At 42.2% G+C, this 24117-nt stretch overlaps 1 protein-coding gene across 1 annotated transcript; it reads left to right on the forward strand.

Annotated features, from left to right (window-relative positions):
- Positions 1–1543: 1543 nt before the first annotated feature.
- On the forward strand, positions 1544–5023 carry LOC140551061 (ribosomal protein S6 kinase alpha-3-like). The gene is made up of 5 exons (XM_072674430.1): positions 1544–2358; positions 2778–3599; positions 4046–4198; positions 4380–4741; positions 4971–5023. Exons 1-5 carry the CDS (start codon positions 1544–1546, stop codon positions 5021–5023), a joined length of 2205 nt encoding a protein of 734 aa, XP_072530531.1.
- The last annotated feature ends 19094 nt before the right edge of the window (positions 5024–24117 follow it).

The raw sequence follows: 24117 nt of genomic DNA on the forward strand, positions 1-24117 counted from the left end.
TTCTCACCGAAGGCCGGGTGAAGGGATTGAAGCGCAGCATATAAGAAATGAAGGGCCGACAGGGCTCCTCCACTGCGACCCCACACGGATACTCCACAGCTTTACGCTGGAGCTGGTCACAGGTAGTTGCTATGATGTCTCAGGTGGTTGCTATAGCATTGCCAGGTGGTTGCTATGGTGTCACAGGTGGTTGCTATAGCATTGCCAGGTGGTTGCTATGGTGTCACAGGTGGTTGCTATGTGGTTGCTTAGGTATCTCAAGTGATTGCTTGAAGTTACACCTTAACATTCAATGTTAGTGTAAACACAGTACTACCTTAAAAGACGTTCCACCTTAAAATTCAGTGTCAGGGTAAACTCAGTACTACCTTAAAAGACGTTCCACCTTAAAATTCAGTGTCAGGGTAAACTCAGTACTACCTTAAAAGAACTTCCACCTTAAAATTCAGTGTCAGTGTAAACTCAGTACTACCTTAAAAGAAGTTCCACCTTAAAATTCAGTGTCAGGGTTAACTCAGTACTACCTTAAAAGAAGTTCCACCTTAAAATTCAGTATATATATATATATATATATATATATATATATATATATATATATATATATAATGATAAATAATAATAATAATAATAATAATAATAAAAGCAGCTGAGAACTTGTGATAAAACTCTGATGCACAATGTTCTGATGATTTTATAGGGTCAAACAAAAAAACAGGCAACGATTGCTATTGGCTGAACAGAATGGACAATGGCATTTCAGCAGTGGGGAGTTTGGGAGGAAGATATCGGCTCTTTATTGTGAATATCTGTTCATAAATATATTTAATTAAATATTACCACAGAAACAATTAACATTTAATTACAAAAATAAAAGTGAAGTGTAAAATCTGGGACCCATTTATGGAGTGTTCTTGGCCCTTTACCTGAACTCCAGATATTATAGAGCATTTCCTACATTCCATAGAGTCTCTCTCTATTGCACTGACCAATGCTGTACTGCCATGATTTTTATATTTATTTCTTTATTTTTTGGTCATTATTTTCCGCTTCCTCAGCAGGTATTGTGTCTTAGTTTATTAATGTTTTTTTTAATATATAAGTTAAAAACATAAAAATAAATTTACCAAAAGAAAAGTAGAAATGCAGAAATAAATAAATGTAGATGTTGAACTTCTGTGTCAGTGAGGTTTACCTTCAACAGACCTGGCTGTATTCAATCAGATCAGTCTAAATATCACTGCAATTTGGTTCATATCTTAACCACAGGGGCCAATACTTTTCCACAGCACTGTGTGTACATACAGTTCTATACAGCCAATGAGGAACTGACCTCAGTAACCTGACTCCTCCTCTCCATTGTGATGTCATGTTGATGACATCACAGAACCTATAAATAGGCTTGTTCTCCCTCATTGGCTCAGTTAGGATTCGGCAGCCCGCGAGACAGCTGATTCCTATGTTGTCAGTGACACTGATGTCATTTGGCTGAAGCTCTTATCTAGAGCCAACTTATCTAGAACCAGCTTCCATCTGCAGGGAAACAATGGAAACCAAAAAAGCCTTGAGGAGCCTGGGCTTTCAGGTGGTTCGCAAAATCGGTGAAGGAAGTTTTGGAAAGGTGATGCTGGCCACGTCCAAGAAGTACCCCGACCAGGTGGCCGTTAAAACAACGGACCTCAAGTTGATGAAACCTGGTTTTGTTTCCAAATTTCTGCCCCGGGAACTCGCCGTTCTCCGAAAAGTACAGCACCCTCACATTGTTCAGGTGCATGACATCCTTGAGTTGAGTAACAGGCACGTGTTCATCGTGATGGAGGCTGCCGCAACCGATCTCTGTCACATGATCCAGGAGCTCCACCACATCCCCATTGACCAGGCCAAAAGGTGGTTCTCCCAACTCGTCAGTGCCGTGGTCTATCTGCACCAGCAGAACATTGTCCATAGAGATCTGAAGTGCAGTAATGTTCTGCTGACTGCTGATGACCGAATCAAACTGACCGACTTCAGTTTAGTTCGCATCTCAAGAGGCTTCCCTGACCTGAGCGAGACGTACTGTGGCACTCCTCACTACGCTGCTCCTGAGGTGCTTCTGCATGAGCCCTACGACCCGAAGAGGAGTGATGTGTGGAGCCTGGGTGTGATCTTGTACACCATGGTCACTGGGTCCCTGCCCTTCGACAGCAACAATCTGAAAAGGCTCCCGCATCTCCAGAAGCAACCCTTGAAGTATCCAGATGGTGTCACAGTGGATGAGCCCTGTAAGAACTTCATCTCCTACATGCTGAAGTTCCATTATTACCTTCGGCCTTCGGTGGCAGAGGTGGCACAGCACCAGTGGCTGCAGTTACCTGAAGACCGGTGAGTAAACCATTGAGCTGGAACTGGAGTCTCTAGTTCCAGGTTTATAAATATAAAGAATATTTCGTTGTACTTTTATTTGAATTGGATTTTTGTTTGTGATTAATATTTATTTTTAGATTGTGGGTTTATATCTCTATATAAAGAAGAACCCATATTGTATTAGAACGTTACTAGAAGTCTCCTGTAGATGTAAATTAAAGCACATATAGGAAGAAGAGGGGGGTCAGATTGGGGCAACATTTGAAGAACTATTAAACACTGAACTGCTAGAAGTTCTTTTAGAAGAGCTGTTAGGATTAGGATTAAAACTGGATCAGGACTAAATAAACTGCTGATTCCAGCAGGAATGCACAGGAGAAAGAGGTCCTCACAACCTCCTCAACCTTCTAACTTTCTGCTTCTTTCTTCATCTGCAGGGAGAAAATAGACACTGAAAAAGCCCTGAGAAGCTTGGGCTTTGAGGTGCTGGGCAACATCCAGGAAGGCAGCTTTGGGAAAATTAAGCTGGCCACATCCAAGAAGCACCCCAAGCAGGTGGCCATTAAAATAGTGGACCGTATATTGATGGAACCTGATTTGGAGACCAAATTTCTGCCCCGGGAACTGGACATCCTGAAAACAGTGATGCACCCTCACATCGTTCAGGTGCATGACATTTTTGAGATGCCTAACCATCTGGTGTTCATCGTGATGGAGGCTGCAGCCACGGATCTCCATCAAAAGATCCAGGAGCTCCACCACATCCCCGTCGATCAGGCCAAAAAGTGGTTCTCCCAGCTTGTCAGCGCTGTGGACTATCTGCACGAGCAGGACATTGTCCATCGAGATCTCACCTGCAGTAATGTCCTGCTGACTGCTGACGGTCAAATCAAACTGACCGGCTTCAGGTTTGGACGCATTTCAAAAGGCTCCCCTGAAGAAAGTAAGACGTACTGCTGCACTTCTTACTACACTGCTCCTGAGGTGCTTTTGGCTACGCCCTACGAGCCGAAGAAGAGCGATGTGTGGAGCCTGGGCGTGATCCTGTACGTCATGCTCACTGGGTCCAGGCCGTATGACCACACGGATTTGAAAGAGCTCCCAAATCTCCAGCAGCGACCCTTGAACTATCCGGAAGGGATGGCGGTGGAGGAGTCCTGTCAGGACCTGATCGCCTACATGCTGCAGTTCCGTCCTTTCTTTCGGCCTTCGGTAACACAGGTGGCACAGCATCCTTGGCTGCAGTCGAGTCAAGAACAGTAAGTAAACCATCGCGCTGGAACCTGAGTATCAAGTTCCAGGATTATAAACATAAAGAACATTTTCATTGTATTTGAACTGTAATTAGATTTTTGCTGATTTATTATTAAGTGTTTATTTCTTGCTTGTTTGTTTACATGTAACTGAGTTGTTTATTCATTTCTATTTTATTGATTAGCTTTGAAAAACTTTGAACAAACCCTTTTCATGCTTTTGGGTTTAGTCACAGTTCCATCAGGAGTCACAGAGTGTTTCACAAAGCAGCATTTCTCAGCTTAAGCCCAGGGTTGAGGACTGGAATGTCCTTCAGCTCTTCTTCTATTGGACAGGCTGGACTCTGGGATTAAGTTCTCTGACTGAACTGAGACCCCTGCTTTGTGACTCCCCCCGAGACTGGTCAGCTGTTTACTTATTTGCTGTATTTGTCTTGTATTTTTATCAACAGTGAAATGAGTGAGACTGCAGACTCATCTGTGGCTGAGGCTAAAAGCGCTCCACAGGAGAGTGTGTTCGGGTTTCCAGAGAGACTCTGTGATGAGAGCTGTAAGGAGATCCAGCAGCAGCAGCAGAACACCATTAAGCATTTGGAGAAAATACGGTATGTTTGTTTGTTTGTTTGTTGTTTACACTATTTATGACTGCTGTATCTCTGCTCTCTCTATTAAAACAGTCAGTCTGGCAGCACTGTTCTGTAAATCAGTAAATAGGTCACATACAGTATTAGTTCACTAACAATAAGCTAATACTTATTCTCCACATTGCTTCTGTACCGTCTCCAGAGTTATAGGCAGGTTTGTGGTGGAAGCCGTTGACGAGGACGGGGAACCCAGTTCTCATGGAGACACCAGCCCACTCCAGGAAGACGACAGCAGTAGAGCTGGGGCAAGTCTAACTTGCCGAAGTGTGGAGGCTGTGGAGGAGGAGCACGGCTGCTTCTGCTGCAGTCCTTTTTGTGCTGCAGTTAAAAGGGCAGCTAAAGCTTATGTTGTCGCACCGATTATCAGAGCCTCCCATTCACTTCGAGGGAAGGTGAAGAAGTTCTTCATCTCTGCGGTGCACAACTCCTCCTCTTCCCAGCAGGGGGCTCCACATTCTGCTGCCTCCACAGAAGCTCCTGCCTGTTCCGGTCCTGAACAGAGACGTGAGGATGGGACTTCGGACATTCTGCTCCATGGGCTGATGGTGGAGGCAGAAGCTGTCCTCCCACAGCCCACAGTGAGGCAGGGAAGAAGAAGGCTGCGATTCCCCAAGTTTAAGGTAAGTGGACTGTTGAGTGATCGTGACGGTCCTTTTATACCATTGAATCACTTTAAATATTGATTAGAAATGTTTCAGTTGGTCAATCTTTGTCATTTTTGTCTCTCCAACAGATCCTGAAGAAGAGAGTTCATCCTCTGTAGACGACCAGCACGGCTCCCAGTAATGGTAGTGTACTGTCTGGGTTTGATTCTGAAGGGAAAGTCCCGCTCCATGGGCCAGAAGCTGTGCTCCCACCGCCCATTGTGATGCAGGAAAGCAGGAGACCAAGTCTTCAGCTCCCCTTCAGATTATTCAAACTGAGCTTACCCTGTTCATGCTTAGCCCAAACAAATCATGTTGGATGACCATGTGGACCCACCTCCCACAAGGTCTGGGTTGGAGATGAGTGATTGGAGGAACAGCCTGCCTGATCTCAACCCGAGGGGTAGGGTGTTATTGGACTTTTGTGCTAGTCACAATTTGTCCACAGCAAACACCATGTTCAAACACAAGGTTGCTCATGAGTGTACTTGGTACGCTCATAGTGTACCTTGAGCCAAAGGTCAGTTAATGATATTGTGCTCATATCATGTGACCTGAGGCCATGTTTGGACTCTCGGGCAAAGAGAGGCACTTAGCTGTTAACTGATCATCATCTAGAGGTGAGTTGGACCAAGTGGCGGGGAAAACTGCCAGACAGACCTACAACGGCCCAAAGACTAGTGAGAGTCTGCTGGGATAGACCTGCATCATAGAAGCAGCTGGACATTTGGATGTGGCCTAAAGCTTTTTGTTAAGTGGTGTTGAGGTGCCTTTAAACCATTAATTATTCAGTCATACATGTTTTTGACCAGAGGAGGATGGGTCCCCCTTGCGAGTCTTGGTTACCCTCAAGGTTTCTTCCTCCAGATCTGAGGGAGTTTTTACTTGCCACTGTCGCCTTTGGCTTGCTCACTTGGGGTTACATCATCAATTTTATCTAATTTCCTGATTTTTTGTAAAGCTGCTTTGCACCATCATCAGGTTTGCAGTGGCAGAAGTCCAGGGACTAGGAACAGTGTGGAGAGTCCATGGAGAATGACATTCGGGTGGCCATAAGAAGGTTCTGTAAAATTATCCAACAACTCAGAAGAAGAAGGAGAATCATTGCCCAAACTGTGGTCAGTTAGGGCGGTGAAGCTCTGCTCTCAGCTGAGGATATTGTTGGGCAGTGTATAGAACACCTTGAGGAACTCCTAAACTTGAGGAACATGCTTTCTGTCCAGGAGGTAGGGCTGGAATCTACCAGGGAGTCAGAATCTCACCATCTCTCTTGCCAAAGTCACTGAGGTAGCTGAAGAAAGCTCCATAGTGGCAAAGCACCAGAAGTGGAGGAGATTCACATGGAGGAGCTGAAGGCTCTGGGCATTGTAGGGCTGTATTGGTTGAGATGCCTCTGCAATGTTGTATGGACCTCTGGAACAGCACCTCTGGACTGGAGTACTTGGGTGGTGGTCCTATTTTCAAGAATGAGAACTGGAGAGTGTGTGCTTACTCTTGAGGCATCACACTTCTCAGCCTCTCCAGGAAACTCCATTCCAGGGTAGTGCAAAGGAGAATACACCCGATAGTTAAACCTCAGATTCAGGAGGAGCATCGCAGGTTCTGTCCTGACTGTGGAACAGTGGACCAGCTCTTCACACTCTCTCAGATAGTCGAGGGGTCATGAGTGTTCACCGTTTCAGTCTACAACCATGTTCCTCGAAGCTGTTTGTGAGAAGTGCTCGGGGAGTACGGGGTGCCGAGGTCACTGATGTGAGCCGCGCAGTCCTTGTACTCTCGGTGTGAGAGCTGTGTCTGTTCTCTCAGCACCAAGTCAAGCTTGTTCAGTGTTGCCGTTGGACTCCATCAGGGCTGTGCCTTGTCTCCACTCCTGTATGTGATATTCATGGACAGGATAGCAAGGCTTCTGTGTGTGATGGCCTCCGATGTGCACTTGAGCAGTTTGCAGCTGAGTGTAAAGCGGTCAGTATGAGAATCAGCTCCACCAGGTCTGAGGCCATGGTGGCGTCCCATTCACTCTTCATTATGGAACAAGGAGCTCTGCTATCCGGGTGAGGCTCGGAGTAGAGCTGCTGCTCCATGGTGTTGAGGTGAGCCAGCTGAGGTGATTTGGGCATCTGATAAAGATTTCCTCCGGTCATTATCAGTCCCCTGGTCCCCTCTGGACATGGCAGAATGGGAGGAGACCCAGAGGAAGACCCAGGACCTGCTGCTGTGATTATATCGCCCGGCTGGCCTGGGAATGCCTTGGGGAACCCCCAACAAGAGGTGGTGGAACTGGTTGGGGATGGGAGTGCCTGGACTTCTGTGCTCGCCTAATGCCACTGCAGTCCTGAGCTGAATTAAGAAGAGGATGATGATGATGAAGATGAGCTTCAACTTTAAGGTATGTGAACTTTTTCCTCTTCTTGACACACATAAAGCTCTGCCATAGTGCAGCTAAATGTGCAGTTAAGTTTAATAAAACATTTATTAATAGAGCAGAGAGCCTGGAGCAGAGAGCCTGGAGACATGATGGGAGGAGTAATCTGGATAATCTGGAGTGAGTCTGGAGGAGTAAAGAGGGAGCCTGGAGAAGTGATCTAGAGGAGTGATCTGGTAGAGAGTTTGTGTGTTGGTCAGCATGAATAAGAGATGTTCTGTATTACTGATGTGTTCTGGATGTTTCTTTTTTTAAAAGTATTATTATAAAATAATATAATAATAATACTGTAATAAAATAAAGTTACGTCAAAGTCAGCTTTATTGTCAGAACTGCAATATGTACAAACACAGAATTGAAATTGCTTTACTCTCAGAGCCATGGTGCAACAATAAACAGCAAACATATAAATAAACATTAAATAACAAGAAGCTTAGAAATGGTCTTTTACTAATATGTAGGAATGTAAGAGTTTTAGTGTTTGTATAAATAAATAGAGTGAAGTGGCATATGCAGCAGATAAAACATCTGGGTTTGGTTAGTGCAAATATAAACAGTAGTGCAAACTGGAGCTCATAGATTATTAAAGTGACGTGTGCAGAAGCAGTTCTTGATGATGCAGAGTTCACACACACTTAACTACACACACATGTTTATGTTCAGGGAATACTATGTGCAATACCCCCCCCCCCCCATGTGCAATTAAGAGTCTTTTGCTGTAAATAATATTGTTATTGCTCTTTTAATTCTTATTTATATTGTGTGTGTGTGTGTGTGTGTGTGTGTGTGTTTATAGTGTAAATTATTTATCCAAATTTTTGTAACTGAGTGTCTTGCTATCGCTTTCTGCTGTTACACTGAATTTCCCCACTGCGGGACTAATAAAGCACTAATAAATCTTATCTTATTTTATCTTAACACAACAACACACCACATCAAAACAACACAACACATCAACACAACAACACACCACCACAACACAACACCACAACACATCACAACATAACACAACAACAACACAACAGAACACAACACATCAACACAACACAACACATCAACACAACACACCACAACATACCACCACAACACATCAACATAACAACACACCAACACAACACAACACATCAACACAACACACCACAACATAACACCACAACACAACACAACAACATAACAGAACACAACAACAACACATCAACACAACACAACACCACCATGACACAACACAACACCATAACACAACACAACACCACAACAACAACACAACACCAAAACACAACAATACAACACCACAACAACAACACAACACTTCAACACAACACACCACAACACAACAAAAATACACCACAACACTGCAACACAACACACTGCAACACTACAACATAACACAACACCACAACACAATAACACAATAACACAACACAATAACACAACACCACAACACAACACCACAACACATCAACACAACAACACAACACATCAACACAACACACCACAACATAACACCACAACAACACAACACATCAACACAACACAACACCACCATGACACAACACAACACCATTACACCATAACAACACAACACCACAACAACACCACAACAACACAACACATCAACACAACACCAAAACACAACACAAAAACACAACACCACAACAACAACACAACACTTCAACACAACACAACAACACACAACACAACAAAAATACACCACAACACACTGCAACACTACAACATAACACAACATCACAACACAATAACACCACAGCAACACAACACAACAAAATAACACAACACCACAACATAACACCAAAACACAACACACCACAGCACCACAACACAACAACATACCACAACACCACAACACAATACAACACAACAACAACACATCACAACACAACACAACAACACACAACACAAAAATACACCACAAAACACCACAGCAACACAACACAACAAAATAACACAACACAACACAACAACACCACAACATAACACCAAAACACAACATACCACAGCACCACAACACATCAACACAACAACACAACACAATACAACAACAAAACATCACATCAACACAACACCACAACACAACACTACACAACAGCACAACACAACAACACAACACAACAACAAAACATCACATCAACACAACACCACAACACAACACAACAACACTACACAACAGCACAACACAACAACACAAAACAGCACACCACAACACACTGCAACAACACAACACACAACACAACACCACAACACAACAACACGACACCACAACACACCACAACACAACACAACAGTACAGCACCACAACACAACACCAAAACACAACACCACCACAACACACCACAACAACAACACAACAACACAACACAACACTACAACACAACAAAATAACACAACAACACACCACAACACCACAACGACACAACACAACACAACAACACCACAACACAACACAACAATACCACAACACAACAATACCGCAACACAACACCACAACACAACAACACAAAACAGCACACCACAACACACTGCAACACAACACCACAACACACTGCAACAACACAACACACAACACCACAACACAACAACAACACAACAACACAACCCCACAACACACTGCAACAACACAACACAACACAACAACAACACAACACAACAACACAACACACTGCAACACCACAACACACTGCAACAACTAAACACAACACACAACAACACAATACATCAACACAACACACTGCAACACCACAACACTACACAACAACACAACATACAACAGCACAACACAACAACAACACAACACACCACAACAACACAACACCACACAACAAAACAACAACACATCAACACAACACAACACAACAATACCACAACACACAACACAACAACATAACACACCACAACAACACAGCACACCACAACAACACAGCACACCACAACAACACAACAAACTGCAACAACACAACACCACAACACAACAACAACACAACAACACAACAACATGACAACACCACACAACAACACAACACAACACCACAACAAAATAACACAACACCACACAACAACACAACACCAAAACAACAAAACTATTCCACAACACAACACCACAACACATCAACACAACAACACAACATAACACCACAACAACACAACAGAACACAACACATCAACACAACACCACCATGACACAACACAACACCATTACACCATAACACAACACCACAACAACACCACAACAACACAACACATCAACACAACACCAAAACACAACACAAAAACACAACACCACAACAACAACACAACACTTCAACACAACACAACAACACACAACACAACAAAAATACACCACAACACACTGCAACACTACAACATAACACAACATCACAACACAATAACACCACAGCAACACAACACAACAAAATAACACAACACCACAACATAACACCAAAACACAACACACCACAGCACCACAACATAACACCAAAACACAACATACCACAGCACCACAACACATCAACACAACAACACAACACAATACAACAACAAAACATCACATCAACACAACAACACAACACAACACTACACAACAGCACAACACAACAACACAACACAACAACAAAACATCACATCAACACAACACCACAACACAACACAACACAACAACACTACACAACAGCACAACACAACACCACAACAACAACACAACACATCAACACAACAACACAACACAACAAAATAACACCACAACACAACCGAGTTCTGCATTTCTGGAATCCTCTGATAATTGATTGAGGCTGATCATCTGTGTAAAAAATCTCCTTCTGTTAAGAGTTTGATCTGGTGTTAAACTGCTTACAGGATTTACATCTTAAGCTCTTTTACATGCTTTTCCTTTCCCAGCTTCACCTGATGAGGTCAAAAGCTGCTAAACTTCTGGACAGGGAGGGAGGTTATAGCTAGAGAGCTCGCCCATGCCCATTACCAAGATTTTCACTCTTTCAGAAATGATTAGCTGTCCTGCACTGATTCACATCACACAGCGTTTGAGCTGGTTTAGACTCACTGTGGTGATGAAGCCCCAAGTTCAAGATCCCTTCAAGATCTGTTTAATCTAGTGTTGTATGACTGAACCTGTTAGTGCTGCCATCTGGTGACCAGACAACACACCACAACACCACAACGACACGACACAACACAACACAACAACACCACAACACAACAATACCACAACACAACAATACCGCAACACAACACCACAACACAACAACACAAAACAGCACACCACAACACACTGCAACACAACACCACAACACACTGCAACAACACAACACACAACACCACAACACAACAACAACACAACAACACAACCCCACAACACACTGCAACAACACAACACAACACAACAACAACACAACACAACAACACAACACACTGCAACACCACAACACACTGCAACAACTAAACACAACACACAACAACACAATACATCAACACAACACACTGCAACACCACAACACTACACAACAACACAACATACAACAGCACAACACAACAACAACACAACACACCACAACAACACAACACCACACAACAAAACAACAACACAACACATCAACACAACACAACACAACAATACCACAACACACAACACAACACATCAACACAACACAACAACACCACACCACAACAACACAGCACACCACAACAACACAGCACACCACAACAACACAACAAACTGCAACAACACCACAACACAACAACAACACAACAACACAACACAACAACACAACAACATGACAACACCACACAACAACACAACACAACAACACCACAACAAAATAACACAACAACACAACACAACACCACACAACAACACAACACCAAAACAACAAAACTATTCCACAACACAACACCACAACACAGCACACCACAACACAACAACACACTGCAACAACACAACACACAACACAACAAAATAACACAACACCACACAATAAAACAACACAACAACAACACAACACATCAACACAACAACACAACACAATAACAACACAACACAACACAGGATTTACATCTTAAGCTCTTTTACATGCTTTTCCTTTCCCAGCTTCACCTGATGAGGTCAAAAGCTGCTAAACTTCTGGACAGGGAGGGAGGTTATAGCTAGAGAGCTCGCCCATGCCCATCACCAAGATTTTCACTCTTTCAGAAATGATTAGCTGTCCTGCACTGATTCACATCACACAGCGTTTGAGCTGGTTTAGACTCACTGTGGTGATGAAGCCCCAAGTTCAAGATCCCTTCAAGATCTGTTTAATCTAGTGTTGTATGACTGAACCTGTTAGTGCTGCCATCTGGTGACCAGACAACACAACACATAACAACACAACACCACAAGACCACAACACAACACCACAGAACAACACAACACCACACAACAACACCACACAACAACACAACACAACATAAAACACCACAACACCACAACACAAAAACACCACAACACCACAACACAACACCACAACACAACAACACCACAACACCAAAACACAAAACAACACAACACCACAACACAACAACACCACAACACCACAACACAAAACAACACAACACCACAACACAACAACACAAAACACCACAACACAACAAAACAACACCACAACAACACAACACAACACCACAACATAACAAACGGACATAACACCGCAAGACAACACAACACCACAACACAACACCACAACTCAACACACCACAACACAACACCACAACAATGCAACACAGCAATACAACACCACAACACAACACCACAACACACTGCAACAACACAACACACAACACCACAAAACAACAACACAACAACACTGCAACAACACAACAACACAACAACAACACAACAACACAACACACTGCAACAACTCAACACAACAGCACAACACAACAACAACACAACACACCGCAAAACCACAACACAACACTACACCACAACAACACAAAACAACACATCAACACAACACACCGCAACACTGCAACAACACAACACCACACAACAACACCACAACAAAATAACACTACAACACAACACCACAAGACCACAACACAACACCACACAACAACACAACACCACAACAAAATAACACAACACCACAACAACACAACACAAAAACAACACAACACATTAACACAACACAACAATGCAACACAACAACAACACCACAACACATCAACACAACAACAACACAACACAACAATGCAACACAACAAAATAACAACACCACAACACAACACAACAAAATAACAACACAACCGAGTTCTGCATTTCTGGAATCCTCTGATAATTTATTGAGGCTGATCATCTGTGTAAAAAATCTCCTTCTGTTAAGAGTTTGATCTGGTGTTAAACTGCTTACAGGATTTACATCTTAAGCTCTTTTACATGCTTTTCCTTTCCCAGCTTCACCTGATGAGGTCAAAAGCTGCTAAACTTCTGGACAGGGAGGGAGGTTATAGCTAGAGAGCTCGCCCATGCCCATCACCAAGATTTTCACTCTTTCAGAAATGATTAGCTGTCCTGCACTGATTCACATCACACAGCGTTTGAGCTGGTTTAGACTCACTGTGGTGATGAAGCCCCAAGTTCAAGATCCCTTCAAGATCTGTTTAATCTAGTGTTGTATGACTGAACCTGTTAGTGCTGCCATCTGGTGACCAGACAACACACCACAACACCACAACACAACACACCACAACGACACAACACAACACACAACAGCACAACATAACAACAACACAACACAACACACTGCAACAACACAACAACATAACACAACAATACAACACCACAACACAACAACACAACACAGCACACCACAAAACACTGCAACAACACAACACCACAACACAACAACACAACACAACAACACCACAACACAACACAACAATACCAAAACAACAACACAACACAACAACATAACACAATAATATAACACCACAACACAACAACACAACACAGCACACCACATCACACTGCAACAAAACAACACACAACACAACACCACAACACAACAACAACACAACAACACTACACCACAACACACTGCAACAACACAACACCACATCACAACAACACAACACAACAACAACACAAAAACAACACACCACAACAACACAACGCACTGCAACACCACAACACACTGCAACAACACAACACAACACAACAACAACACAACACAACAACAACACAACAACACAACAACACAACACACTGCTACACCACAACACACTGCAACAACTCAACACAACACACAACAACACAACACATCAACACAACACCACGCAACACCACAACACTACACAACAACACAACACAACACACAACAGTACAACACAACAACAATACCACAACACAACAACACAACACAACAACATAACACAACAATACAACACAACACAACACCACACAACAACACAACAATACCACAACAACACAAAACAACAACAACACAGCACAACAACACACTACAACAACAACACAACGACACAACACAACACACACAGCGTTTGAGCTGATTTAGACTCACTGTGGTGATGAAGCCCCAAGTTCAAGATCCCTTCAAGATCTGTTTAATCTAGTGTTGTATGACTGAACCTGTTAGTGCTGCCATCTGGTGACCAGACAACACACCACAACACCACAACAACAACACAACACCACAACACACTACAACAACACAACACAAAACACAATGACACAACACATCAAAACAACAACACAACAACACAACACAACAATACCACAACAACACAACAATACCACAACACAACAACACAATACAACAACACAACACACTGCAAAAACACAACACACAACAACACAACACAACAACACAACACAACACAACACAACAACAACAACACACCACAACAACACAACACAGTGCAACACCACAACACACTGCAACAACTCAACACAACACATCAACACAACACACCGCAACACCACAACACTACACAACACACAACAGCACAACACAACACAACAACAACACACCGCAACACCACAACACACAACAGCACAACACAACACAACACAACAACAACACAACACCACAACACACTGCAACAACACAACACAATGACACAACACAACACCACACAACAAAACAACACAACAACACCACAACACATCAAAACAACAACACAACAACACAACACAACACAACAATACCACAACAACACAACAATACCACAACACAACAACATAACAAAACAATACAACACAACAATACAACACCACAACACAACACAATACAGCACACAACAACACACTGCAACAACACAACACACAACACAACACCACAACACAACACAACGACAACACAACACACAACAGCACAACACAACAACACAACACCACAAAAACACAACAATACCACAACACACTACAACAACACAACACAAAACACAATGACACAACACAACACACAACAGCAGAACACATCAAAACAACAACACAACAACACAAAACAACACAACAATACCACAACAACACAACAATACAACACCACAACAAAATAACACAACAAAAACACAACACCACAACACACTGCAACAACACAACATAACACAACAATACAACACAACAGAACACCACACAACAACACAACACCACAACACAACACCACAACAACACAACAATACAACAACAACACAACAACAACACAACACCACAACACACTACAACAACACAACACAAAACACAATGACACAACACATCAAAACAACAACACAACAACACAACACAACACAACAATACCACAACAACACAACAATACCACAACACAACAACATAACAAAACAATACAACACAACAATACAACACCACAACACAACACAATACAGCACACCACAACACACTGCAACAACACAACACACAACACCACAACACAACACAACACAATGACACAACACAACACACAACAGCACAACACAACACACCGCAACACCACAACAAAATAACACAACAACAGAACAACACAACACCACAACAAAATAACACAACACCACAACAACACAACACAAAAACAACACAACACATTAACACAACACAACAATGCAACACAACAACACAACACCATAACACAACAACAACACAACACAACAATGCAACACAACACAACATCAATACAACAACACAACACAACACAATACAGCACACCACAACACACTGCAACAACACAACACACAACACAACACCACAACACAACAACACTACACCACAACACACTGCAACAACACAACACCACATCACAACAACACAACACAAAAACAACACACCACAACAACACAACGCACTGCAACACCACAACACACTGCAACAACTCAACACAACACACAACACAACACATCAACACAACACACCACAACACCACACCACAACAATACACAACAATACAACACAACAACACAACACAACACACAACAGCACAACACACCGCAACAACACAAAAACACAACACAACAACAACACAATACATCAACATAACACAACAACACAACACAACAATACCACAACACACAAAACAACACAAAAACATAACACAAAAATACAACACAACAATACAACACCACAACACAACAACACAACACAGCACAACACAACACCACAACACACTGCAACACCACAACACAACAACAACACAACACCACAACAACACAACACAACAACATGACAACAACACAACACCAGAAGACCACAACACAACAACACACAACAACACAACACCACACAAATACAACACACCACACCAAAACAACACAACAATACCACAACACAACACCACAACACAGCACACCACAACACCACAACACACTGCAACAACACAGCACACAACACCACAACACACAACACAACACCACAACACAACACAACAGCAACACAACACCACAACACACTGCAACAGCATAACACAACACATCAACACAACAACAACACAACAATGCAACACAACACAACATCAATACAACAACACAACACAACAATGCAACACAACACAACATCAATACAACAACACAACACAACAACACAACACAACACAACAAAATAACACCACAACACAACCGAGTTCTGCATTTCTGGAATCCTCTGATAATTTATTGAGGCTGATCATCTGTGTAAAAAATCTCCTTCTGTTAAGAGTTTGATCTGGTGTTAAACTGCTTACAGGATTTACATCTTAAGCTCTTTTACATGCTTTTCCTTTCCCAGCTTCACCTGATGAGGTCAAAAGCTGCTAAACTTCTGGACAGGGAGGGAGGTTATAGCTAGAGAGCTCGCCCATGCCCATCACCAAGATTTTCACTCTTTCAGAAATGATTAGCTGTCCTGCACTGATTCACATCACACAGCGTTTGAGCTGGTTTAGACTCACTGTGGTGATGAAGCCCCAAGTTCAAGATCCCTTCAAGATCTGTTTAATCTAGTGTTGTATGACTGAACCTGTTAGTGCTGCCATCTGGTGACCAGACAACACACCACAACACCACAACACAACACACCACAACGACACAACACAACACACAACAGCACAACATAACAACAACACAACACAACACACTGCAACAACACAACAACATAACACAACAATACAACACCACAACACAACAACACAACACAGCACACCACAACACACTGCAACAACACAACACCACAACACAACAACACAACAACACAACACAACAACACCACAACACAACACAACAATACCAAAACAACAACACAACACAACAACATAACACAATAATATAACACCACAACACAACAACACAACACAGCACACCACATCACACTGCAACAAAACAACACACAACACAACACCACAACACAACAACAACACAACAACACTACACCACAACACACTGCAACAACACAACACCACATCACAACAACACAACACAACAACAACACAAAAACAACACACCACAACAACACAACGCACTGCAACACCACAACACACTGCAACAACACAACACAACACAACAACAACACAACACAACAACAACACAACAACACAACACACTGCTACACCACAACACACTGCAACAACTCAACACAACACACAACAACACAACACATCAACACAACACCACGCAACACCACAACACTACACAACAACACAACACAACACACAACAGTACAACACAACAACAATACCACAACACAACAACACAACACAACAACATAACACAACAATACAACACAACACAACACCACACAACAACACAACAATACCACAACAACACAAAACAACAACAACACAGCACAACAACACACTACAACAACAACACAACGACACAACACAACACACACAGCGTTTGAGCTGATTTAGACTCACTGTGGTGATGAAGCCCCAAGTTCAAGATCCCTTCAAGATCTGTTTAATCTAGTGTTGTATGACTGAACCTGTTAGTGCTGCCATCTGGTGACCAGACAACACAACACATAACAACACAACATCAATACAACAACACAACACAACCGAGTTCTGCATTTCTGGAATCCTCTGATAATTGATTGAGGCTGATCATCTGTGTAAAAAATCTCCTTCTGTTAAGAGTTTGATCTGGTGTTAAACTGCTTACAGGATTTACATCTTAAGCTCTTTTACATGCTTTTCCTTTCCCAGCTTCACCTGATGAGGTCAAAAGCTGCTAAACTTCTGGACAGGGAGGGAGGTTATAGCTAGAGAGCTCGCCCATGCCCATTACCAAGATTTTCACTCTTTCAGAAATGATTAGCTGTCCTGCACTGATTCACATCACACAGCGTTTGAGCTGGTTTAGACTCACTGTGGTGATGAAGCCCCAAGTTCAAGATCCCTTCAAGATCTGTTTAATCTAGTGTTGTATGACTGAACCTGTTAGTGCTGCCATCTGGTGACCAGACAACACACCACAACACCACAACAACAACACAACACCACAACACACTACAACAACACAACACAAAACACAATGACACAACACATCAAAACAACAACACAACAACACAACACAACAATACCACAACAACACAACAATACCACAACACAACAACACAATACAACAACACAACACACTGCAAAAACACAACACACAACAACACAACACAACAACACAACACAACACAACACAACAACAACAACACACCACAACAACACAACACAGTGCAACACCACAACACACTGCAACAACTCAACACAACACATCAACACAACACACCGCAACACCACAACACTACACAACACACAACAGCACAACACAACACAACAACAACACACCGCAACACCACAACACACAACAGCACAACACAACACAACACAACAACAACACAACACCACAACACACTGCAACAACACAACACAATGACACAACACAACACCACACAACAAAACAACACAACAACACCACAACACATCAAAACAACAACACAACAACACAACACAACACAACAATACCACAACAACACAACAATACCACAACACAACAACATAACAAAACAATACAACACAACAATACAACACCACAACACAACACAATACAGCACACAACAACACACTGCAACAACACAACACACAACACAACACCACAACACAACACAACGACAACACAACACACAACAGCACAACACAACAACACAACACCACAAAAACACAACAATACCACAACACACTACAACAACACAACACAAAACACAATGACACAACACAACACACAACAGCAGAACACATCAAAACAACAACACAACAACACAAAACAACACAACAATACCACAACAACACAACAATACAACACCACAACAAAATAACACAAAAAAAACACAACACCACAACACACTGCAACAACACAACATAACACAACAATACAACACAACAGAACACCACACAACAACACAACACCACAACACAACACCACAACAACACAACAATACAACAACAACACAACAACAACACAACACCACAACACACTACAACAACACAACACAAAACACAATGACACAACACATCAAAACAACAACACAACAACACAACACAACACAACAATACCACAACAACACAACAATACCACAACACAACAACATAACAAAACAATACAACACAACAATACAACACCACAACACAACACAATACAGCACACCACAACACACTGCAACAACACAACACACAACACCACAACACAACACAACACAATGACACAACACAACACACAACAGCACAACACAACACACCGCAACAACACAACACCAACACCACACAACAACAGAACAACACAACACCACAACAAAATAACACAACACCACAACAACACAACACAAAAACAACACAACACATTAACACAACACAACAATGCAACACAACAACACAACACCATAACACAACAACAACACAACACAACAATGCAACACAACACAACATCAATACAACAACACAACACAACACAATACAGCACACCACAACACACTGCAACAACACAACACACAACACAACACCACAACACAACAACACTACACCACAACACACTGCAACAACACAACACCACATCACAACACAACACAAAAACAACACACCACAACAACACAACGCACTGCAACACCACAACACACTGCAACAACTCAACACAACACACAACACAACACATCAACACAACACACCACAACACCACACCACAACAATACACAACAATACAACACAACAACACAACACAACACACAACAGCACAACACACCGCAACAACACAAAAACACAACACAACAACAACACAATACATCAACATAACACAACACAACACAACAATACCACAACACACAAAACAACACAAAAACATAACACAAAAATACAACACAACAATACAACACCACAACACAACAACACAACACAGCACAACACAACACCACAACACACTGCAACACCACAACACAACAACAACACAACACCACAACAACACAACACAACAACATGACAACAACACAACACCAGAAGACCACAACACAACAACACACAACAACACAACACCACACAAATACAACACACCACACCAAAACAACACAACAATACCACAACACAACACCACAACACAGCACACCACAACACCACAACACACTGCAACAACACAGCACACAACACCACAACACACAACACAACACCACAACACAACACAACAGCAACACAACACCACAACACACTGCAACAGCATAACACAACACATCAACACAACAACAACACAACAATGCAACACAACACAACATCAATACAACAACACAACACAACAATGCAACACAACACAACATCAATACAACAACACAACACAACAACACAACACAACACAACAAAATAACACCACAACACAACCGAGTTCTGCATTTCTGGAATCCTCTGATAATTGATTGAGGCTGATCATCTGTGTAAAAAATCTCCTTCTGTTAAGAGTTTGATCTGGTGTTAAACTGCTTACAGGATTTACATCTTAAGCTCTTTTACATGCTTTTCCTTTCCCAGCTTCACCTGATGAGGTCAAAAGCTGCTAAACTTCTGGACAGGGAGGGAGGTTATAGCTAGAGAGCTCGCCCATGCCCATCACCAAGATTTTCACTCTTTCAGAAATGATTAGCTGTCCTGCACTGATTCACATCACACAGCGTTTGAGCTGGTTTAGACTCACTGTGGTGATGAAGCCCCAAGTTCAAGATTCCTTCAAGATCTGTTTAATCTAGTGTTGTATGACTGAACCTGTTAGTGCTGCCATCTGGTGACCAGACAACACACCACAACACCACAACACAACACACCACAACGACACAACACAACACACAACAGCACAACATAACAACAACACAACACAACACACTGCAACAACACAACAACATAACACAACAATACAACACCACAACACAACAACACAACACAGCACACCACAACACACTGCAACAACACAACACCACAACACAACAACACAACAACACAACACAACAACACCACAACACAACACAACAATACCAAAACAACAACACAACACAACAACATAACACAATAATATAACACCACAACACAACAACACAACACAGCACACCACATCACACTGCAACAAAACAACACACAACACAACACCACAACACAACAACAACACAACAACACTACACCACAACACACTGCAACAACACAACACCACATCACAACAACACAACACAACAACAACACAAAAACAACACACCACAACAACACAACGCACTGCAACACCACAACACACTGCAACAACACAACACAACACAACAACAACACAACACAACAACAACACAACAACACAACAACACAACACACTGCTACACCACAACACACTGCAACAACTCAACACAACACACAACAACACAACACATCAACACAACACCACGCAACACCACAACACTACACAACAACACAACACAACACACAACAGTACAACACAACAACAATACCACAACACAACAACACAACACAACAACATAACACAACAATACAACACAACACAACACCACACAACAACACAACAATACCACAACAACACAAAACAACAACAACACAGCACAACAACACACTACAACAACAACACAACGACACAACACAACACACACAGCGTTTGAGCTGATTTAGACTCACTGTGTTGATGAAGCCCCAAGTTCAAGATCCCTTCAAGATCTGTTTAATCTAGTGTTGTATGACTGAACCTGTTAGTGCTGCCATCTGGTGACCAGACAACACACCACAACACCACAACAACAACACAACACCACAACACACTACAACAACACAACACAAAACACAATGACACAACACATCAAAACAACAACACAACAACACAACACAACAATACCACAACAACACAACAATACCACAACACAACAACACAATACAACAACACAACACACTGCAAAAACACAACACACAACAACACAACACAACAACACAACACAACACAACACAACAACAACAACACACCACAACAACACAACACAGTGCAACACCACAACACACTGCAACAACTCAACACAACACATCAACACAACACACCGCAACACCACAACACTACACAACACACAACAGCACAACACAACACAACAACAACACACCGCAACACCACAACACACAACAGCACAACACAACACAACACAACAACAACACAACACCACAACACACTGCAACAACACAACACAATGACACAACACAACACCACACAACAAAACAACAAAACAACACCACAACACATCAAAACAACAACACAACAACACAACACAACACAACAATACCACAACAACACAACAATACCACAACACAACAACATAACAAAACAATACAACACAACAATACAACACCACAACACAACACAATACAGCACACAACAACACACTGCAACAACACAACACACAACACAACGACAACACAACACACAACAGCACAACACAACAACACAACACCACAAAAACACAACAATACCACAACACACTACAACAACACAACACAAAACACAATGACACAACACAACACACAACAGCAGAACACATCAAAACAACAACACAACAACACAAAACAACACAACAATACCACAACAACACAACAATACAACACCACAACAAAATAACACAACAAAAACACAACACCACAACACACTGCAACAACACAACATAACACAACAATACAACACAACAGAACACCACACAACAACACAACACCACAACACAACACCACAACAACACAACAATACAACAACAACACAACAACAACACAACACCACAACACACTACA

The sequence above is a fragment of the Salminus brasiliensis genome, chromosome 3 (genome assembly GCF_030463535.1).
Source record: "Salminus brasiliensis chromosome 3, fSalBra1.hap2, whole genome shotgun sequence".
Lineage (NCBI taxonomy): Eukaryota > Metazoa > Chordata > Actinopteri > Characiformes > Bryconidae > Salminus > Salminus brasiliensis.